Here is a 21,616-nt window from a genome sequence, read left to right as displayed (position 1 = left end):
TGAAGTATATCTGAACAACAGACTGAATAATTTATCTTTATTATATGCATCTCTATACCGTCTGATGTGAGTAGTGTTTGATATGCACCGTGTGAAGATTGACCTTGTCGGCTTTCCGTAGGCTTGAAATGGTATCTTAGCAACCTGCATAGATGCACTAAAGTGGGTTGGTCAGCAGGGTTAAGTTGTCGAGATAATTTCACAACTTTACACATTTTATAACAATCAGTTTGTTAACTGGACCATCTTAACTTAACTTCAGTGTGAGCCTGCGTTTGTTAAGATAAATTAATTAGTGCCCGACTTAAATTTTCAATTGAAAGGACCGACATCAAATCTGGTAGGTGACTTAGCTTTATGCTAACGTGAAAGTTAGTGTTACAGTAGAAGATGGACCAGCCGTCACGTAAGCGAATTTATGTAGAAAGAACCTTGGCTCTAATTAAACCAAATGCAGTCGACAAAGCAGAGGAGATTGAGAACATTATACTAAAAGCTGGCTTCACTATCCTACAAGTAAGTCAAAAGTGGTAAGCGTGCTTTAAGGTTGTCTTATATCGTGTCAGGTAGCGCTCGTTGAGTGATTCATTGTCTGATTATTTTACATGATTGTTTGGGTCTATATATAATACTGTTACAGAGAAGTAGTTCCGTCAGTGTACAGTTATCCACCGCGCTGACAATGTATAGCCTAGGGGAGAGCGGGGTATCTTGTCACACTGGTTCTATCTTCACCACCAGAGGGCGCTGTCTATAATTATAATGTGCAACTCACAGTTCTGAAGTCATTCTGCTACTTACACACAGCATTAGTCACTGTAATTTGAGGTGAGAACAATTTTCATCTTTTTCCAACATAAAAGTAAAAAAACTTAATTGTACATTTTATGTCATAAACATTTGATTAGTAAGTATGCTCAATTGGGTATATTTTACACAGAATAGAGGAGAGAAAATGTTTATTCTGATACCTGACCCAAAGTCATGCGCTAAAGCTAGCTTGCGGCATAGCTATCAATAGCACACATGTTACTCTGGGGCAAGTTGTCACATGTGACCAATACCCAGTATACATATATTACAACATTTTCCAACTGCAGAACTGCAGAAGCCAACTTTTCTAGCTGTTAAAGTTACTTTTTGCTATGCAACATGTAAACAACAATGTGTGTGTTGATATACTGCTTCACAAAGTATTATTAGTAGTAATTCAATCGTTATAAATGATGTGGCCACAAAATGGTAAAAATATACAGGACGGTGCTTAATAAGCCTTTAATTTAAAAAATATTTATTGATGAAATTATTTTTTTGTATGTATATGCAAGCAGAAGGAAGAATATAAAGAAGGACAGAAGGGAAGCCTGCTAAAATGGTTCGAAATTATAAACGAAAGACCGACAATGGCAGTACACCAGCTGACATAATGTTAAGGGCAGTGAGGCAGATAAAACTTGAAAATAAGTCAATAAGGAGTACTGCCAAAGACTTCAGCATTAATTACAGGACCCTCACACGCTACTGTCAAAAGATGACATCCGTAGAAATTGAGGGTCAGATGACGATGCCAACATCAGTGGTGGGCTATGTTCAGCCTAGGCAGATTTTCCCAGCTGACTTGGAGATCCAACTGGTTCATTACATCATTAAGTCAGCTGACATCTACTTCGAGCTGTCACCAAGACACTGTTACGTCACTGAAAAATGTATTTAAACGTGTTGAATTAGAATTTAAAAAATAGTTTAAAAAAAAAAAAAGATATAGTTCAAGATGAATTTGTTTGTGTTTAGGCTATTTGTGGTTTTTTTGGTCTGCATCGTTTTTTATGCACTGACACTGATGAAGCCCTGGCATTGAAAACAGCTATTTCAATAAATCTGACTTTCAAATGCAAGAATAAGAGTGATACATGTTATTATTTGTTGAAAAATAGAATGTGACAATTTACCCCGCATAGTGTGACAACATACCCCGTGATGGGGCAACTTGTCACAAATGCACACTCTGTACTTGATCATGCAGAATTTATTATTGAAGTGACAAGTGAAAATCTGAAGATTATACACTTGTGCACAAGAAATGAATCTTTAATTTGATATAGAAATTGAGTGACTGTGATATACTTAGACCGAGAATTTTAGGTGAAAGCCAAAAGTGTGACAAGATACCCCGCTCTCCCCTACTCAGCAAAATGAGAACCTTTAAGGAATAGCCTATATTTAAATAACCTACTCAACACAGGGAGTGGAATCATCAGACAATGGCAGACTTTAACGCTTAAGAAAAAATTGACAAAAAAAACAATCTTTGATGCTTACATTTTATTTAACTGTCCAATACTCAATTCCTATGGAAGAAGAGAAAGCTGCAGCTCAGTCCAGAGCAGTGCAGTGACTTTTACGCAGACCAGTATGGAAAGCTGTTCTTTCCCAGCTTGACTGCCTTCATGAGCTCTGGCCCCATCGTTGCCCTGACTCTGGCCCGTGACAACGCTGTCATCCACTGGAAGTCCATCATAGGGCCTGTCAACAGTGTCAAAGCCAGAGAAACTCATCCAGAGTGGTCAGTATGTGTAAATATAAATCACTTATGACCCATGATAGCTAATCCCGACTTGACTATGTTCTAAAAAAAAGTTTCTTGTAATTTCAATGAACACTAGGCTTTCTTCTAAAGTGTTTTCTTCTAAATATGTTCTATGGGGTTGGTTAAGCTGACTGGGGAGAAACATCCATGCCTTAAGTCTTCTTTGCTCTTCAATAGTTCTTGCAAAGCTTTATGGGTTGGGAGCATATAGTCTATGGTTGGGAGTCATTGTCATGCAGCATTATGAACCCTTCTCCACAAAGATACAGACCAGAAGGAATAGTGTGTTTCTAAATAGAGGAGTTAGGCTTGTGTCAGTATGCAGTCAATTCAGAGACTTGACTATTTCTACTAATATGCCTCACTGTTCATTTGACACGTTGATATTATTTTCTCTCCTGTTTGTCTCCCTATACATACAACTTCAAGTACTGTCAATTAGACTTCTATTTAACAGTTATTGTTTCAGTGGTCATCCTTGGTTTCAAATGTTAGGCCTGATTTTCCTCCTGATTTTCCTTCCTTCACTGTTTTTTTTGTATCATTGGAGTCTTTCTTTCTTTCTTTGGCAAATTTTGACCACCTAAGTGATAAATGTGCTTTTCCTTTTCACACATGGAACCTAAGCTTCATGTATTGAAGATTATTTCAAGTGTCAACACACAATTTAACCTCTGACACTTTGATAAATTTAAAGGCAGGTTTTACACTAACAATATACGTAGTAAGCAATGATCCCCTGGAAACTAAATTATAACTTACTTGTAACGTTTACGTGTAATGTCACCTATTTATATTAGGTAAACATTGGCTGAGACTTACTTGAGTGGAGCTGGTGACTAGATCCTATTCGCTGAGTCTCATTCCCTGATTTTTTTCCTCGTCACAGGAGTAATTTTTCATGTGGTGTTAAACTCTTGACCCCATTGTGAATTTAGATATTTAGAAAAACCTTATACAACCGTTCCCTCACCACAACATACGTTTTGTTTCCTTTATATTAGTGTGACAACACATCCACATTAGGGTGACATAGTACTTGTATCAGACAAAGTCAGATAGGGAGTGCTTGCATGGACGCATTATATTTAACAGGCAGGAAAATAGTTCCACCACCAGTTCTGTCTGCATAAAATTCTCTCTGTGGGAGGGGAAAAACAACTCCCATTTTATTGTCTGTGGTCTCAAAACTGTGTGCAAACTCTAAATATTATAAAACATAGAACAGAGTTCCACTTTCCTTGTGAGTGTAGATCATCCACTTATAACCTCACATAGAAGGCTAAAGGTTTGTGCGAATAATTTTCTGTCAAAAGTTTTATATTAATGTGCATTTTTTCACAGCCTTAGAGCAAAGTATGGAACTTCTGACCTGAAGAACGGGCTCCATGGCAGTGCAACATTTAGTGTGGCTGAAAGGGAGATCAAATTTATGTTCCCTAACTGTAAGTAAATACACACACTAACATGGTATGGCAATAGAGTATTGAACACTTGTTTTCTCTTTGGTTTAGTTAGTTCATTTGAATCAGAGACAGTGTACAAAAAAAAGAGATGCTTTGTACCAGATTTAGCTAACTAGCTAATTTCCATCTGTTGTCTCTGGGCAGATGATGACAAGGGTCATGCACACACACACACACACATTTCATAAGAGAATAGAAAGACATAGAACAATATACAGATATTAAGATATTATGTATAAGTTTCCCTGAGATGTAAAATGTTGTCGAGATGACACATTCATGCTGACAAGACTGGTTACTTAAATTCCATTTTTTGACTTGCGGGAGAAAGTGCAGAAGTTTGTGGTAAGTTTCAGACTAGTTGGAAGATTATTCCATTCTTTAATGGCTTTAAAAGAAAAATCAGATTTTGCTAAAGCGGAACCACGATTAGGAACACTGCAATCTCCGTTTGAGGCAGACCATGAAGCTCTGCTTATGTGCTCAGAGCAAAGTTTCACAAAGCTGTTCAATGGCGGGGGAGCAGCATCATGGATTATTTTATACACTAAGCGGACATCAGAATACGCAATTAAATTATCAAAGCTTAGAATTTTTAATTTATCAAGTATATCACAATGATGATACTGTTGTGATTTTACAGCTATTATTGAGCCCTTTCCCTCTAAAGAAGCAACAGCAGAGTACCTGAGTAGGTATGTGAACCCAACTCTGCTGCAGGGACTCACACATCTCTGCAAGCACAAGCCACACAACCCCTGTGTAAGTATTAGAGACTTTATATTTAAAGATTTAGTAAGAAGGCAGCTATGTATTATTGAATATAACTGTAACGATGATGTTCCATCTTTTGTTTTCAATAGATCTGGCTTGCTGACTGGCTGATCAAAAATAATCCAAACAAGGTTCAAATATGTGATGGAGCCATTGTGGAAGAAGTAGAATAGCTATGTGAATTATTTTTATAAATGCATAATTAAAACATTTTTTAGACCCATTCATCTGGTCACTTCTTACATTAAATAAAGGTTTTTGTCAGTACTAACCATTTTTGTTTGCTTTTTTAATATTTTTTCGTCTTATTTCGACCAAGCAATGGTGAACATGTTAGGGTCTAGTTTACTAGCATTAATAGTTTCTTGTTGCTCCTCTGTCCACTGTTCAGTCTCTCGTCCGCACACGGCTTTTTTTGCGTTTATCTATCAGTCTTCATTCAAAAAAGGAAATGCCCAACCTTTGACTGTGCTACTGGTATTATTTCATTCAATTATGTAAGAAGTGGAAAGAGGTGCAATTCAGTCAAATACGAAACATAACGACTGACTGAACCACTGTTTTAAAAAGGACAGTAGTTAATCGTCGTGTTTTAGATTTGCCTCCCGGCAAAGAACAAACCCTTCTTCATTAACAGCAGAAAAAAACGTACTCTGCGTGCCTTCCTGTGCATAGAAGGCGTGGACTTCTTCTGTGTAAAGAAAGCGTCGTGTATCTGATTGGTGAGTGCCGTGAAAGACAGCCCTAATTGTCCAATCAGAAGGTTTCTCCGTGGAAACGTTGGTTTTTTTCTGCCGGTTCTAGAAAACCAACCACGAGTTGTCGTCGTGTGGGAGAATCCATCTTGAAGAGAGCTCTCCGGTTGTGTGACTAGTAAGCACATTTTCGTACTTCTTTATCAAAAATATTTTAACGTGAGTATTTTGACCGGTGTATAATTATAGTAACGTTTTGATTGTTTTCTTAATATCTGCAAATATCGTGAAATATTGGCCTACTGTACTGCTTGCGGGTCCTCCGCATTACGTAACTGCGAATAAGAGAAACAGTACAGCCAAGGCTGGGTTTATCAGTGTGTTGCAGACAGTACGATTTTTTGATAGGTAACTCCAGACGAAGTGGGCGTTAGATATCAGTGTGTTATTGGCTTTTGTAAATAAGCATTAGTGTGTCACCATAAGCTGGCAGCGGGCAACAAAGACGGCGTACTATGAATGTATGGAACGCGGTTGTGCCGGTCAAAATGGTGGGAAATGCATGCATTGGCACCATGTAAATGGCGTGCACGGCGAAACTGATTATGTAACCATCGCCACTTGTTTTTCCCCCTTCTCTTCTTTTAGGTTTAAATAGTTTAAAATGTCTGAGATAGAGCAGCAGTATATGGAAACATCGGAAAACGGCCATGAAGTCGACGATGATTTTAACGGAGCCGGCCAAACCGAGGAGGGGATCGACGAGAGCGCTGTGAATGACTGCGGAGAGGGTGAAGGAGAAGCAGAGGCAGAGGCAGAAGCAGAGGCAGAAGCAGAGGGAGAGGGAGAGGGCGAGGGTGCCGACGCCGATGAGAACTCGCAAAACGGCGGCACAGAGGGCGGCCAGATCGACGCCAGTAAAGGCGAGGAGGATGCCGGGTGAGTGTATAATGGAAAAAAAAGTGAATCCCTTCTATAAACGACCCCCGAGATGCACTCTTGGTTAGGCATGTTTCTTTGTTCAGCCGGCCTTTGTTGGCGCCATATGCAGAGCGGAGGGGGGATGGGCGCTTGAGTGTAGATCAATTGTAGCATGCATTTGCGCATGAAATATGCCTTATACTATATAGCTGCTGTTGCAGCATTAGCTTTTATTTGCAGTAAATGAATTTAATGTTGTAAATAGCCTGAAAGCAACGCAACTTAAGCATGCCTATCCACGTCATGGCTCAACAGATGTTCGGGAACAGTGTGTTCATTTACACCCCCTTCTGCCCCGCACAGTCCCCACCCCCACAACCCTATATTAAGTTGGAGCAGAGGTACTGCGTGTAATCCTAAACATGTCCCCTTCCCTTCCTTGCATAGGAAAATGTTTGTTGGTGGGCTCAGTTGGGACACGAGCAAGAAGGATCTTAAAGATTACTTCTCTAAATATGGTGAGGTGACGGACTGCACCATCAAGATGGACCAGCAGACAGGGAGGTCAAGAGGTTTCGGCTTCATTCTCTTCAAAGAGGCAGTCAGCGTTGACAAGGTTAGTGGGGAGACATTTTTGTAAGTGCTTTACTCACTCTTGATGTGTTTTGAAGAATTGCGATTCTTAATGTTGACCTTTTTGTTTTTTTTAAGGTCTTAGAACAGAAAGAGCACAGACTAGATGGCCGAGTTATCGACCCCAAGAAGGCTATGGCAATGAAGAAAGACCCAGTGAAGAAAATCTTTGTGGGGGGCCTTAACCCTGACACCTCTAAGGAAGTCATTCAGGAGTACTTTGGGACATTTGGAGAGGTAAGCCACTGAATATATTTGGATTAGTTGAATAAAACTGGAAATGGTTATTATATTGACTGCTTCAAAAGTACCATTTATTCTGGTGTAGATCGAGACCATTGAACTTCCGCAAGATCCAAAGACGGAAAAGAGGAGGGGATTCGTATTCATCACATATAAAGACGAGGTTCCAGTCAAGAAGGTGATGGAGAAGAAGTACCATAACGTCGGTGGAAGCAAGGTGAAAACATTTAACATTTAGGTAAAAATGTGTGTTTAACCATGTCTTTCAAATTGCAAAAGTGAAGTAACATTGCAACTTTATGTTTATTGTTTTTGTACTAGTGTGAAATTAAAATCGCCCAGCCCAAAGAGGTCTACCAGCAGCAGCAGTATGGTGCCCGTGGATATGGGGGGCGTGGCAGGGGACGTGGTGGTAAGCTCTTTATTTAGTATGTGTACCAACAAAATGTGTTTTGAGTTTTGTTCATTGGTAGACTTTTATTTGAGCTCAGCAACTACCTGGGTCCTGTATGCTGGACAGTTGTGACAAAGGCCTCACCTGTTGTTTTTAGGCCAGGGCCAGAACTGGAATCAAGGTTACAACAACTACTGGAACCAAGGATACAACCAGAACTATGGCTATGGACAGCAAGGCTACGGATACGGCGGCTATGGCAACTATGACTACTCTGCTGGTTATTACGGCTATGGGGGTGGCTACGATTACAGTAAGCGATAAGTGCCCCCAGGGAAAGAAAAAGAATGAGAAAAACTTTATTTTCTTGGTCCTCCTTGTTGTACAGAAGAACTCAGTCCCTTTTTCTCTTGTCCTCCAGACCAGGGCAATACAAGCTATGGGAAAACTCCAAGACGTGGAGGCCACCAGAATAGCTACAGGCCATACTGATCACACGTAGTGCAGGTATGCATTTTTGCATCATCCGTGGTAGTATGAGAACATAGCTGTAACCATTGGTGCCTTTTGACCCCAAAGATGTCCATCTATTCTAAATCCATTCAAGCATTGTGGTGGGGTTAGGGAAGGCTGTACTGTGGGGTCTGTGATCATAAAAGAAGGATTCATTCCACCTGTCAGCCATCTTAAGATGCATCTCTACAAACACTACTTGATCAATCAGGGTTGAGTTGGTGGTGGTTGAGAACAGGAATAAGGACCGTTTCACCTTTCACCAGGGTGCTAGGTGTAATAGTCCGCGGTCGGTCCCCCCCTCCCCCCCCAAAGTCTGTCCATTCACTGACTTGTCAAACTCATTCATGCACCTGTCTGTCTATGTGTAACTGCATGCCATATTTGGTTTATTCTCAGTAACGTTAAGCACCGTGTTTTTCTCTTAAGGTCTAAAGTAAATAAGAAAAAGAGATCCATGGTCTGACCACAGCGAACATGGGCTCTGGCTTTTCCTTTGGAGTTGGCAGAAATTTGGACTCATGCTCCATTTGTACAGATCAAGTGAGGAACTGGGGAAGCAAATGTCACTTTTCCACTTTTTATTTTATATTGTTTTGTGTCCATTTACATTTCCAGAGATGGAAGTGTTATTTTTACTGTACTTTTTGGTACCTTTTTGAATCTAATGTATTGTATGGTTGTATTTTTACATGTCTACTGGATTTACAGACGAGCAGGAGCAAGAGCTTTTAAAGCTCACAAATAAAACAATTTTGCTTTTTTTTCCTTTTGGTGTTTCTAGATCTTTAGTTATTTTCTCCCTAGCTGAGTGTTGGATGCGAGTTGCATGGCTTCAGATGTGGGATGAGGCTAAATAAGGGATTTAAACTATTCAAAGAGTGTAAAGTGAATGTTTGCAGATGGTCTAGTAGACGACAACCAGCATCTTTTCTTTCTTTTTGGCTTTTAAGGAGATTCTTCCCCCATAATGTTTGCAATTTTAAGTGGCTTTACTAGTGTTATTCAACTGAACGCAAGCCTGTTAATGTACGAGGGTACTCCCTCACTCACTGGAAACTCATTCCTCTAGTGTCTTGGGCAAATTGGTAGAAATAAACTTTTGGTTTATATTACACTCTGATCTTTTTGTTATTATTTGTAAAGTTAATGTTAAATGTTTTGTACTGTTAAATGGCTTGCTTCTAATGTCACAAGTAATGTTAACATCTCACCGGGTGCCTCTTGGGAAGCTGTGAGAGAGTGCTTCACTGACTACAGCAAAATCTGGCAGAGTGTAAAACCCACCCCAGTAGATGTGAAACTGAATCTCATGTTTTTGAATGTGTCCAGGAGTTAAAGATGGTGGTCTGGTAAGTGCTAATCTTAACCACATCTATTGAGAACTATGTTGCTGATCAGTGTCTTAAGTTGGGACTTAATATTTTCTACAGTGAGATTGTGAGTAAAAGAAGAGTCAGGATTTTTAAAGTGCTAAATGTTTATTAATTAGATTTTTTTAAAATATTAGCGTCACAAGGCACCATCATGTATACAGGTCAGCTCCCAGGTTGTGTTGATATGCAGTAGCTTGCTCCACATTAAATATCTTAACATGGCGAACACCTGGAGGTTAGAACACAGAACCATTTTAAAGAAATTTCTAGATTTAAAGAAAACTGTCATCATCTTGTAACTGACATTAAAAGCCCACTGTTGCTGCTTTGATAAGCCCCGGCTTTAAACTTTGATACAGAAAAGACTACAATCTGTTTGATTAGCCGATTTAAGAACAAAGTGACTGAGTCCTCACAGTGTGGTGTTAAGCAGTAAGCAGCAACATGTTTTGCCTGATGGAATGAATGAACTTGTTTTATCTACTGGAACCTCAAGTATAAACATTCATATCTCTACCTCTGAACTTTATGAATGTGACCATCTGACAATGTCTGATGCAATTAAAAGTTTTTCTACAGGTTCAACAAACCTTAGATGTCTTCCTTTTCCAGTTTAAGACCATTGGTCTCCAGGTCTGTGAGAACAAGAGTAATGGAAGAAGTTATTCACCCACATGTCTTATACAATCATCAGTGTTCTGGCTCTTACTACATTAAGTGTTTGTCATACATACAGCAACAGTTAAAAGGCTGGAGGTGTTTGTAACTTACCTGAGAGGATACGATGAATGCATCGTACCACCAGTTCTACATCCTCCATACTGAAACACATTGGGGGTTTGAACTTCAAGACGCTCTCCCAGGGGCCATCTGTACTGACACAGATCAGATCCTCCTCCTTCAATCTAATGTTAAGAGACAACTGGAATTGAATCATCACGCATCACAGGCAGTATAAAAACACAAGATGAAGTTGAAATAACATGAATAGTGCTGTTTTGCGAACAGTGTACCTTTTCACCACCCATGCTGCTGTTTTTGTGGCAGGGGTCTTCTGCTCCCTGTCTGTAACCAACTCAATACCCACAAACAATCCGACGCCCCTGTAATGTCGGTGAAGACTTTAAAATCAGACTGAATAGGGATAGAAACACTAACAGATCAATGTCTAAATACAATGAAAATACGGTTTCTCATTCCATACTCGTGTTGTATTCAAGAACAGATTCTATTTATACCTGGAACTGATTGAAACCTATGAGAGACTGTCAGAACTAGTTTTCTTAACTTATTTAGGTAAAGCAAATGCTAAAGAACAAAGACATACTTAATCCACTTTAATATAATGTCCCCATCCAGCCAGGTTTGACTCCTCTTGGATTGAATGTTAAGCTTTGCAAATATGGGCTCTTATATCTTAGATATAGGTCATAGGTAAATATATTAACTACGGTTGAATTCTGAAGCTGCCAGTGTGGTTAATTATCTGCTGGGCAAAAATAAACTTAGCTACAATAGAAATGTTAATGTTTTTAGTTTTTTTTTATGGGAGGAGGTGCTTATTTGATGCACTAATAAATGTCTGGCATATTTCCATGAAAAAAAAATATTTTGAAACATATCCCACAAGCCATCCATCCAAAATCAATCGCCTATCAAATCATTACTCCTGACCATGACGTGTTCTGTATACGGGGACATTAAAGTGAAGACTGAACACTGCACATGTATTTTGCTTATTGTCCGTCATGTCATTGATCATCACTCTGATGGTGTAGTGTTGGTCAGTGATACTCGATGTTTAGGGTACAATAATTGTTACCGTACATCAGACAGCACTGCTGAAATACTATATGAACTATTACACGAGCACTATACTGCATAAATAGAGAACATATTGCCAGTGTGATGATATCTGGGCAGTAATACTCTACTATTAAAAACATCTGACCATTTTCAAAAACAAGGTCATATGTCCACTGAATTACCTGCTAATTACAGCAGTACAAAAACAACAGTTTTATGAATCCTGATATTGAATCTTGTTCTACAATATTTTGTGTTCAAACACTGAGGTACAAATGAGAACAGTCAACAGTAATTAATATAGTGAAAGTGTTGATAATGTAGATGCATAATATCCTGGTTGTTGAGCTTTTTATTTGAGTTCAGTCAAGTGAAAAGAAATTAAAGCAAATCCAATGATTAGTGTCGATCATCCACTATCAACCAGGATGAACGGAAATAGTTGGATGTGGCAAGTATTGGAGTTCAGAGGGTTTATCAGGGTTGGTTGTGAAACAAAAAAAAAAAAAAAAAGAACTAAATGATGACCAGACTTTACCTATGAAGCAAAGTTCTCAATAATTGAAAACAGATTAATTGCGAGATATTAGAATATCAGAATTAGCTTTCTACGTGCCTGTGTGCTTCCTTACCTGACATCTCCAATTATTTGATGCTGGGATTGAAGCTTTGTGAGTAAACCTTTCAGATGTGCTCCCACCCTTGTGGCATTTCCTCTCAGGTCCTCTTTCTCAATCACATTCAGGACTTCCAGGCCAATTGCACAGGACACTGGGTTTCCTCCGAACTGCATAAATAGGGAGAAAATATGATTTCTGCACAATTAACTACAGACAGTTTTAAACGGGTTTACAAAAAACAAGCTCTTGTTTCGTTCTTACAACGGAAATTTGTGCAAATGCATCAATAAGCGCTGAATTCTAGGTATTCCTGTATATGATTCCTTTTTAATGTAGTAACATGGTGTTATATTAATAAGTGGATAACCAACAACTTGTAATCTGCAGTGAACAAACAATAATCCATTCCAAATCACCAGGGGGAAAACTCCATGACACATTCAGCCCTTTCTTGCCTGAAAAAACACATCTTCATGAAACTGACAACTGATGATATAATACCTGTATATCACAGTATATGATGAATTTTGGGATTTCTTTGTGACTAGAAATGTTTAACAAAAACTCACAACAACAAAAAGGCATTGATAATACTGGATTGCTGTTCTGGCTGACACTTGGGGAAGGCCCTGGTTTCAAACTTGAAAGGTAAACCATTAATTAAATGAATCTATATCGTCACCGTATTGAAGTATTCCACTCCATTGGCTGTGAACGCTCCAGCTATCTCTGCTGTGGTGGCCACGCATGCCAGGGGATGCCCATTGCCCATCGGTTTGCCCATGGTCACTATGTCGGGGCAGAAACCCTCCCCCTGCAACTCGAAGGCCCAGAAGTGACTCCCCACACGTCCAAAGCCCGTCTGCACCTCATCGGCCACATACACACCTCCAGCAGAGCGCACATATCTGCAGAGAGTTCGAGGGAGATGCACATTATTATTATTATTATTATTATTATTATATCATGAGTCAAAAAACAGAACCTGACAAATAAGTATAACTGCTTACTCTGCAACTTTAGTTGAGTATCCTTGAGGAAAGATGATTTGTCCTCCAACACTTGGCAAGGATTCGGCAAAGAATGCAGAGATCTGTGTGAAAAATGTAGTAAAGAGTCAAATGTTTATTATGCATTCTTTATGTTTAATACAACAGTATAATGGTGTGTTTTGTGCAATACGGGTTTTATTCATATTTATTATCAGTATCAGATCCATAAAACTGAAAAGTGTACCTTTCGACCTTTATTATGCACATCCTCGATTAGGTCTTTAACTGTATCAGCGTATGCTTGTCCTGGGTCAGGGTGAGTGTCGCGGTATATGCCTCTATAGGTGTCTGGTAAGGGGGCCTAGCAGGAGACACACAATCTTTCAGATGCGCAGGAAGTTACTGCTGGTCAGAAGTGTTTTGAATCATATGAATTTACACACCACATGAACCCATTCCTTCTGTCCTGCCAGTTTCCGGAACTTGTAAGGACTAATGTCGATGAGGGACATTAGATGCCCATGGTATGCACTGGTATAAAAGCAGAGTTAATTGTAATGGATAAGCAAGTGTTCTGTTAGAGGGTGACTGCTTCGCCATAGAGCAGAAAACTTACTGGTCAAGCACAATGACATCCTCGTGCTGGGTATACTGCTGTGCCAGTCGCAGAGCGAGATCATTGGCCTCTGACCTGTCATGAGAGAAAACTGTAACTATTGGAGTGGTACTTAAGGAATACTCTACTGCGGCACTGTGGGTGTATTAAACAATATTACTTACCCAGAATTAACAAAGTAGAAGACACACAGCTTCTCAGGCAAGGTGGCAGACAGGCGGTCTGCGTACATGACCCTGTTGTCGTGCAGGAATCGTGAATTGGTGTTTAGAAGGTCCATTTGTGCTGCTGCAGCCTTTGTTATGTCTGGGTGACAATGGCCCACTGCAGCAGAAAGCATACTGTATCATACATATATAACAATCTGCCATTAAGAGGCACTCGTGTAATAAGCTTTCTCATGTCAAAGTAATAACCAGGGACTCTGTACTGGATTTATAGCCTACATGTATGTTACCATGATGAACGTTGCTGATGCAGTCCAGATAGCGCTTGCCATTTTCATCGAATAAATATTGCCCTCTTGCTCTCACTATTTTCAAGGGGTCATCGGAGTAAAAGAGTTTGCAGGACTGTCTGTAAAGAAAGGAAGAATAACAGATCCGTGACTTCAGCACAGCACTGCACAGCGGCACACTGGAAAAGTGAAACGGGCACACGGGAATCAAACCAGACTAATCAGTTTTCCATACCCGATTAGTCTCTTCCTCATTGCAAGAGTTTCTTCTTTCCGGAGTGCCATAGTGTCTTTGTTATTTTTGTTTCTATATAATGAAACGCTACACAAAAGACTTAGAGTCAGTAGACGCAATGCAATTCTATAATGGTCATCAGAAAGTAGCTGTTAAGGGCTTCACGGAACTGTTACGGTACTGTAACCAAACATCCTGCCTTGCTAGACTTGACCACGCATGCGTCGGTTGTGATCACTTTAGCGTTCTGTAGAGTTTCTTAAATCATGAATATTGTTTTGCTTTCTTAATTCGATATTAATATATTGTTATTATTTCATAATAAATCGAAAGAAATAAACGTAAAATTAAAAAGAAACATGTTTACTTGTGACTGAAACATGGCCCAGTCCTTTTTGATTTTATACTGTTGCTTTATATAGGACGATCTAACTGTGGGGGATGGTTAGCTGGACAGTGACTAAAAACTTTGGTGTAAACTTGTTGTTAAAAATATATTTAAACTTTTGGAAACACAACTAATGGTGATATTGTAGAAGTAGAATATTAAAAATGTTGTTAGACTCCCTGAAATTGTAACGCGATTTTAAGCTGTTTTTTCCTCACTACCTGTGTATTGGTTTCGCCCAAAGGCTATAAATACTCCGCTGAACTGCCCTCTGTCCGATGCACTGTGTGCTGCTTCGGTTGCTAAGGAACCACTGAATGCAGGTAATACATCAGGACAGCTGTAGCACGGTGGCTTGCAAGCAGGCTACATAAGACAGCTAACGCTCCTCCTCAATAAGATATACACTATCGCTCCAGCTGTTACATCAATTGCATCTCTTAGTGTAACGAAAACTGATTACTATGGACCTTAAGACAAGCTATTAACCGTTAGCAAACATATTTGATGTGAGGAAAATTACGCTATAATGTTATTTAGGACACTTGTTATCGTAGCCACAGAACAGGCTAATAACTTACTAATAACGGACTTAATCTTGTTTCAGAGCTAGCTAACTATCTACTTTGCTTATCAGCCAAAGTTTGTATCTGATCCAGCCAGTAAACAAAGTTATGTTATAATAACTGATTAATTGTCAATGGCAACCAGATTTCCTTTTGCTTACACTGAAGACAGCGTTATAATTTTACAAATGGTGTTTGGTTGGTAATGTCTAGCTGTGCAACTCTACCTTAAACGTATTTGTTGGTTTGCAAGTTTAAGATACGGAATGTATGGCTATATCTACTAAAACCTCACTGCTTGTCGTAAATGCGGTGTGTGTTAACTACGGAAATGATACGATTGTAAAATTAATCCGCAGTAACGTTTTTATTAAAGTTTGTGGGCATGAGTGGAAAGGGATAATGTGTTTATTTTAATCAGCTTATTTAAAGAACTGCTTTTGATTTTATGCAGGTTACTCTGTGGTGCAAAGAACTGTAACTCTTGTCACCGAGTGAGGCTCAGCCTGTGCCGGTGTTACGCTTTAAAGAGTGACCGTGTTTTCTGGTGACTTTCAGACGAATGTGTTAATGGTTGTCTGTACAACAGATGTTGAAGTCGTAACGTTACTATTTACAATATATCGTTCTGGCGAGTGCTTCTTTATTTAGTTGTTGTTACTAAAGACATATCCGATGGATATTTTCGATGTGGTAAAGACACTTTCCGTTTTTAACATCTGTTGTAATTACGACAACCACAAACGCATACGGCTGAAAGTCACCATTTTACACGGTCACTCTTCAAACCGTAACACCAGTGAAGTAGCTGATCTTCTGGCATGTGGAACTGAGCTAGCAATGTAGCACCATGTTTGCTACAAGGAGGGAGGCCCTGGAGGCCACCTCTGATCACAAATCAGAATTTAAATTTCGTTTAAAAAAATCTGTAACAGTTTATTTGTCAGCATGCAATGTGTTTTAGATTCTGGGTGCTCCACACTTGAAAAATAAAAACAGGCAATGGTTAAAGGCCTTGTTACATTTCAATGCATTGAAAATAGTTTTTTCTGTTTTAGTTTCAGTTGGAGGTGCACATGACATTAGGCTGTGCAAAGGTTTGCTGGTATTTCTTATAGATAGATAGACGCTTTATTGTCATTGTATAAAATAACACAACAAAACTTTGTGCCATGTGTGGGTTCATCTTCAAGATGTTGTGTGTTTAGTTACCCTAAGATCTTAAAATCTAACTCCATGATATATACTGTATATAAAGAAAGAAAGAAAATATATATTGTAAATAAGCCCTTGAGACATGGTCACAGATCTTGTGTCCTTCTTGCAAAGTTACTATGGCATGCTTCTGAACCCTATCCCCATTCATTATTACACACTTCCCCCATCCTTTCCCCTTCACTCATTCCCTCCCCCTTCAATTCACATTACAACTCCCAACTCTTTTCATTTGTTTTTACTTGACCCAACTGACTTGGATTGCCATTGCATTGCCCTTTTTTTTGAGTTTTTCACTTGTGATATATTGTGTATTTTCTGAAAGACTAGTCTGTGTCTGTAACAACAGTAAGACATGTCCATGATCACTGTGCATGATGGAATGTGAAGTGTTTCTTTGTTCTGGGTCTCCTCACGTCCATTTGTGCTCTCTGCCTTTGTGAACATGAACCTCTGCCTCCCGTGTGTGGCAGCATGTAGATCTAAGCATGGATCTTGTGAAGTAACACATGGTTAGACATTTCACTCCACTAACATGGACATTCTTTCCCCCTTTGGTTGGACTTTTCCACGTTGAAAAAAGTTCCCAGAAGCAGATTTTTCTACTCCTGTGAAATGTCTGATGGCGATGTCTGGCAATATCTAAACTACCATTGAATGAATTATTTTCCCTGCCATGTGTCTGACCGGTATCAGTTAATCATTTACATTGTTTTATAATGATCCCTTTTCATTTGTCTCCATAGGTGGCCTAAAGATAATGGTGGCAAAGTGAGAAAGCTGGTCAATCTGGCTGGTTGAGGTGTGGAGGGGACACCACAAACCACGCCAAGATTCTGTCTATTTAGATTTTCACTGCCCTCAGTATCTCTCCTCATCGTCTCCATGTCCAGCCCTGGATTGTAGCTACAAATATGGTGACGCTTATAACAGAGCAGCTCCGTAAGCAGAGTTTGGAAGAGCCTTATTACAAGGCTCTTTCATTCAATGCGAATGTGGTGAGTTTGATACTAAATTATCCATGAACCAGCTCCTTAATGGGTCCTCGTTTTTTAATTTAAGTTATCACATTTTTTTCAGTCATTACCTGCAGTGGGCTCCAGTCCCACTGTATCGTGGAGGGCAAGTAGATCAACAGAAGGCAAGTTCATTGTCCTAAGTGCATTATTTGCAACCTAACGTGGAGAAATCTGTCTTATGTCTATCTTTTGGTATTTTTTTTAGAAAACAGCTTAGCTACACACCCATCAACCAAAGCCAACCTTCAGGATGATTCCTGTGGACCAGACTTCCTATGGCACACCTCTCAATCTGGAGAATTTCTCCAGAGATCAGAAGTGTCCTTCACAGACATGGCTCTCCAAAGCTCCCCTCCACCGCCTCCTTCAAAACGCCATTGCAGATCCCTCTCTGTCCCAGAGGACTTGTCTCAATGCCGCTCCAACTGGCATCCTTGTGCATCCAAGATTTGGACCCCTGTAAAACATGGATTCCGAAGTGGAGGAGCATCTGGTTCATACTCTGGAGCTAGCTCTTTGCGACTTTGTGGTCCAAGTTCCCCCTTCACCTCTTCCTCACTTCACTCATCTTCTAGTCCCACTTTTTTTAGTTTAGCACTGTCCTCTGACTCCCCAATACCATGGAGCTTCCCATGGGACTCCTGTGAAAAACTGAGAGGAACATGTTCTGCCTCCTTTGCTGCTCCTTCCTCCTGCTCTTCTTCACCAACCCCCCTGGTTTCTCACTCAGTGCTACAGCGCCGCCTTTCCCTCTCCCCTGTGCATATTCAGGATGCCTCTGTAAGTCTTCTGCCCCCCAAACCCTCCACTGCTTCTGCTTTGACTTATGGCGGTTGTGGTATGGAGCAACCTGCTCTTTCCCCTTCTCCCACCTCTGCCTGCAGCACACCTTCCTCCTATAGACGCCAACTTCACCCTGCGCTGCCGCGGTGCCACTCGCAGCCCTGTGACATGCGCAGACCTCGTTTGAAGAGACGCCATGACCCAGATGTTCTGCCCTGCCCCAGACCGGGACTTGACTTCAGTAAGATGACACAGGTGAGCTAGAAAGTCCAATTGTAACTAAGTTTGGGTAGCTTCTGTCAAGCTCCTACATTGTTGCACATATGGAAACAGACATAGTTAATAGCATCCTTGAGTAATAAGCATTCTTGGTTGGCTTCTGCCCATGTTTTCTATCTGGCATCACCCTTGCTCAGCACAGCTAAGCTTGGACCCCACATCATCCACTGTGTTCATTTCCGGCTTGTGTTGATGTTGGGGGAAAAAGTGGAGTGGACCCCTGAGATTTTCCATAAAGCTGACTTTTATGCAGGACACTTGCTATTGCCACTCTACAGATCACAGGCTGTAACCAGATTTTGAAACACTCATGAAGAGGCTGTCACACGTATGCCCCACTTTTGCAGAAATACCACTGTATGTCTGTCCATCACAATAAAAAAACATTTCAGTTTACTCTCAAAAAAAGGAAGCAAGAAAGTCAGTTTCTAATGAAAAATGAAGTATTCAGTCCGTCACACAATATTGTTAATACATTTGACAGGTTTAAATTAAATTGATGAAAAGGCATCATATAATTAAATGTTTTATTAAGTTTACAGAGTCAAGGATAATCTTTTACTTGTTTAGGTCATGTGGCACAGAAAGACAAGCTTATAAAATTGATTGATTCTTTTCTATGCATGTCCAAGATACAGACAGTTCTATCATTACTGATGTTTTGGCACTGCCAGTATTTGATTTTTTAATCATATAGCATGTAATATATCCTGACTACACTGAACAAAAATATAAACATAACACTTGTGATTTGCTCCAATTTTTCACGAGTTGAAATCAAAGTATTTTTCTATGTACACAAAATGTCTATTCCTCTCAAATTTTGTTCACAGCTTTCTTTAAACCTATGATAGTTAGCACTTCTCCAGTTCTTCACTTCTCTCTGGTCTGCGGTTATGAGGCCAGTTGGATGTACTGCCAAATTCTTGGAAATGTCTTTGGAGATGGCTAATGGTAGAGAAAAGAATATTCAATTCACGGGCAACAACTCTGGTGGGGACTGAAGTTAGCGTGCCAGTTGCATGCTCCCTGACAACTTGGTGCATCTCTGGCGCTGTGCTGTGTGATATAACTGCACATTTTAGAGTGGCCTTTTAATGGTGGGGTCTTATGTGAAGAGTACAACTGAAGGAGATCCAAAAGACTTTCCAAACCAAAGAAAATTACTTTTTTTTTTCCGGAAATTCTTAAAAAGAAATATCAGAATGGAGGTCAGTCTGGCAAATGCCTGCACTCGGTTGGGACACTCAGGGGTGGGTTCTGATAAACTGGCGCTAAAGTGCCACACCTACCGAATCAAAAGTTGCAGAACTGTTTTTGTATGAACTACGTCCTGAAGTTGATCCTTGATATGTATTAAACAGATAACTGGACTGCAGTCATGAGCACTGAGAAGAGGTCAATAGTCTTTTCAGTGATTAGTTTTCAGACATTATTTTCCTAGAAACATCAAATGATCTCAAAATAACATGACACGTCTTTCTTCTTTGTAGATTGGCAATCGTGATACATCAGCGTGTGCTACAGGTGGCTGCGTGGTGCAAGTGTCTTTCCAGGCAGAGCAGCACTCAGCCTTCTCCCCTGCCAAGTTCCTGGGACGAGCCAGCATTGAGCCACTAAGTGAAAGTGAAGCGGAGGAAGAGGAGGATGAAGATAAAAGAAATAGGACCGCGGTAGAAGGCAGACAAAAGATTGTTTTTGAAAGAGATTGCACTGAACTGGACTTGAACCTTATAGAAGAGAACTGACCGCCCCTGCTGCTCCCAGTGTGATTACTGCATCCATAACCATGTTAAGCACACATCTAGGCTCATGTGCTCCTCTCACTAAGTATTTGGGAACCTGTTGCAATATTGAAGCAAAAACACAGAGTCAATAATCAAGACCCAAGCAGTTGGAAGCTGATATCAAATTACAATTTTATAGGGAAATCTGCATGACTCAGCTAGTTTTCATGCACAAATAATTTCTTCGGTTGCGTTAAGCATTGGTATGTATCTTGATAACCTTACATACTGTATCCTCATCAAAGAACACTATATACTGAAGTTAGCAGAATGCGCTATTAAAATTAGTCATTAGTATTTTGGAAACACTCAACAAAGTTTCATTGGATAGAGGTAAGCACTCTTCTGTGCCCCATCAGCATTGTCTACTTTTGCGTTTGGGATTCTGAATTTCAAAATGACTGTATGCTAGCTGTGAGAGATTGACATGATGTGTATGTCTGAATAATACTAGAGTAGGCCAAACATACTGTCATGATTGATGCTCTCCCACTGGTTTTAACAGGATAAACACTCCTGATGAACTATCTCCACTTCTTGTTCAGAGATCACAAAAATGCCTCTATTTTTACTTCTGTTCTGTGATGAACTTAGCGTGTGCTTTGGAAGCAACTCTGTATCATCAGAGGAAATTCTTCTTGTTAATGCAGAAAGAATGGCTCCCTCTTTGGTTCACATATGAACTTCAATAATACTGGTGAAACTTCAAGATGATCATGCCTTAAGCTTATAATACAGAGTTGTTGGTGCTCTGGTCTTCATTTCACAGCCAGACATTTTTTGCAATCTCCACTTCAATTATTCAGAGACGTATCAATCAGTGGCACATGCAGTAAAACAAGCAGTAGAATAACTGAATCGATGCTGCAGCTGGACTCCATAAGGCACAACGTAATGTATTGTACAATGGTTAGAGGGAGTACACACACAAAGCAAATTCCTGGGTGGATGTTAAAAGGCAGTGGTAATGCAGATGATTTGGTGGCCTTTCAGAAATGATTTTCATGTATTTTTGAGATAGAAATATGTTGCACAATTTATGTACGAATAAAATTCAATAGAATATTTTTTTCTTTTTCAAAGAGTGTCTAGCCTTTTTTCCCCCCCATAGATTTTCTGCTTGTATTCAAAAGAAAAGAAAACTACCGGTTTTTTTTTTTGTTTGGTTTTTTTTGATTATTGTGACACCCAGTGGCCAATGTCAGTGTAATACCAAAGTTTGATCTGAATTCAATAACTGCACATGTTAAT

General features: G+C 39.8%; 4 protein-coding genes and 1 long non-coding RNA gene across 10 annotated transcripts; 3 read left to right on the top strand and 2 right to left on the bottom strand.

The window, feature by feature from the left end:
• The first annotated feature begins 120 nt into the window (after positions 1 to 120).
• Positions 121 to 5,094, top strand: nme5 (NME/NM23 family member 5). The gene is made up of 5 exons (XM_061047874.1): positions 121 to 516; positions 2,358 to 2,563; positions 3,932 to 4,032; positions 4,697 to 4,815; positions 4,917 to 5,094. The coding sequence occupies exons 1-5, from the start codon at positions 391 to 393 to the stop codon at positions 4,998 to 5,000; spliced, it is 636 nt and encodes a 211-aa protein (XP_060903857.1). The 5' UTR covers positions 121 to 390; the 3' UTR covers positions 5,001 to 5,094.
• A 537-nt stretch (positions 5,095 to 5,631) lies between these two features.
• hnrnpaba (heterogeneous nuclear ribonucleoprotein A/Ba) lies at positions 5,632 to 9,341 on the top strand. 4 transcript variants are annotated; one of them, XM_061047868.1, is made up of 9 exons: positions 5,632 to 5,700; positions 6,171 to 6,461; positions 6,891 to 7,059; positions 7,155 to 7,313; positions 7,405 to 7,536; positions 7,641 to 7,731; positions 7,871 to 8,026; positions 8,135 to 8,220; positions 8,656 to 9,341. In XM_061047868.1, exons 2-8 carry the CDS (start codon positions 6,187 to 6,189, stop codon positions 8,203 to 8,205), a joined length of 1,053 nt encoding a protein of 350 aa, XP_060903851.1. In that variant the 5' UTR covers positions 5,632 to 5,700; positions 6,171 to 6,186; the 3' UTR covers positions 8,206 to 8,220; positions 8,656 to 9,341. The 4 variants fall into 4 exon arrangements, with proteins under 4 accessions (XP_060903851.1, XP_060903855.1, XP_060903852.1 ...); XM_061047869.1 differs by having other exon boundaries at positions 5,664 to 5,741; XM_061047870.1 differs by lacking the exon at positions 5,632 to 5,700 and adding an exon at positions 6,055 to 6,073.
• A 316-nt stretch (positions 9,342 to 9,657) lies between these two features.
• Positions 9,658 to 14,526, bottom strand: phykpl (5-phosphohydroxy-L-lysine phospho-lyase). 3 transcript variants are annotated; one of them, XM_061047864.1, is made up of 13 exons: positions 14,329 to 14,525; positions 14,094 to 14,212; positions 13,801 to 13,960; positions 13,637 to 13,711; positions 13,464 to 13,551; positions 13,265 to 13,381; positions 13,039 to 13,121; positions 12,711 to 12,936; positions 12,041 to 12,195; positions 10,616 to 10,705; positions 10,374 to 10,507; positions 10,193 to 10,237; positions 9,658 to 9,831 (listed from the first exon to the last, which is right to left on the bottom strand). In XM_061047864.1, the coding sequence occupies exons 1-12, from the start codon at positions 14,376 to 14,378 to the stop codon at positions 10,194 to 10,196; spliced, it is 1,341 nt and encodes a 446-aa protein (XP_060903847.1). In that variant the 5' UTR covers positions 14,379 to 14,525; the 3' UTR covers positions 9,658 to 9,831; position 10,193. The 3 variants fall into 3 exon arrangements, with proteins under 3 accessions (XP_060903847.1, XP_060903848.1, XP_060903849.1); XM_061047865.1 differs by lacking the exon at positions 14,329 to 14,525 and having other exon boundaries at positions 14,083 to 14,206; XM_061047866.1 differs by lacking the exons at positions 9,658 to 9,831; positions 10,193 to 10,237; positions 10,374 to 10,507; positions 10,616 to 10,705 and adding an exon at positions 11,578 to 11,824 and having other exon boundaries at positions 14,329 to 14,526.
• A 405-nt stretch (positions 14,527 to 14,931) lies between these two features.
• Positions 14,932 to 21,447, top strand: LOC132981797 (protein FAM53C-like). The gene is made up of 5 exons (XM_061047867.1): positions 14,932 to 15,039; positions 17,244 to 17,495; positions 17,578 to 17,638; positions 17,722 to 18,554; positions 20,072 to 21,447. Exons 2-5 carry the CDS (start codon positions 17,412 to 17,414, stop codon positions 20,324 to 20,326), a joined length of 1,233 nt encoding a protein of 410 aa, XP_060903850.1. The 5' UTR covers positions 14,932 to 15,039; positions 17,244 to 17,411; the 3' UTR covers positions 20,327 to 21,447.
• On the bottom strand, positions 19,093 to 20,420 carry LOC132981801 (uncharacterized). Its single transcript, XR_009674649.1, has 2 exons — positions 20,328 to 20,420; positions 19,093 to 20,194 (listed from the first exon to the last, which is right to left on the bottom strand). It is a non-coding gene; the product is annotated as an uncharacterized LOC132981801 (long non-coding RNA).
• Positions 21,448 to 21,616: the final 169 nt, after the last annotated feature.

Source organism: Labrus mixtus, chromosome 10 (genome assembly GCF_963584025.1).
Source record: "Labrus mixtus chromosome 10, fLabMix1.1, whole genome shotgun sequence".
Taxonomy (NCBI): domain Eukaryota; kingdom Metazoa; phylum Chordata; class Actinopteri; order Labriformes; family Labridae; genus Labrus; species Labrus mixtus.
The sequence above is the reverse complement of the archived record's forward strand: the minus strand, read 5'-3'. Positions and strand labels throughout refer to the sequence as shown.

Coding starts and splice junctions, on each gene's coding strand:
- phykpl (XM_061047864.1), bottom strand. CDS start 14,378: ATGGCACTCCGGAAAGAAGAAACTCTTGCAATGAGGAAGAGACTAATC. Junction 14,213..14,328: donor ATGAGGAAGAGACTAATCGG/GTATGGAAAACT, acceptor CTTTCTTTACAG/ACAGTCCTGCAAACTCTTTT. Junction 10,706..12,040: donor CAAATAATTGGAGATGTCAG/GTAAGGAAGCAC, acceptor CCGACATTACAG/GGGCGTCGGATTGTTTGTGG.
- hnrnpaba (XM_061047868.1), top strand. CDS start 6,187: ATGTCTGAGATAGAGCAGCAGTATATGGAAACATCGGAAAACGGCCAT. Junction 7,732..7,870: donor GCGTGGCAGGGGACGTGGTG/GTAAGCTCTTTA, acceptor TGTTGTTTTTAG/GCCAGGGCCAGAACTGGAAT. Junction 8,027..8,134: donor TGGGGGTGGCTACGATTACA/GTAAGCGATAAG, acceptor CTTGTCCTCCAG/ACCAGGGCAATACAAGCTAT.
- LOC132981797 (XM_061047867.1), top strand. CDS start 17,412: ATGGTGACGCTTATAACAGAGCAGCTCCGTAAGCAGAGTTTGGAAGAG. Junction 17,496..17,577: donor TTTCATTCAATGCGAATGTG/GTGAGTTTGATA, acceptor CATTTTTTTCAG/TCATTACCTGCAGTGGGCTC. Junction 18,555..20,071: donor ACTTCAGTAAGATGACACAG/GTGAGCTAGAAA, acceptor TCTTCTTTGTAG/ATTGGCAATCGTGATACATC.
- nme5 (XM_061047874.1), top strand. CDS start 391: ATGGACCAGCCGTCACGTAAGCGAATTTATGTAGAAAGAACCTTGGCT. Junction 517..2,357: donor CTGGCTTCACTATCCTACAA/GTAAGTCAAAAG, acceptor TTCCTATGGAAG/AAGAGAAAGCTGCAGCTCAG. Junction 4,816..4,916: donor ACAAGCCACACAACCCCTGT/GTAAGTATTAGA, acceptor TGTTTTCAATAG/ATCTGGCTTGCTGACTGGCT.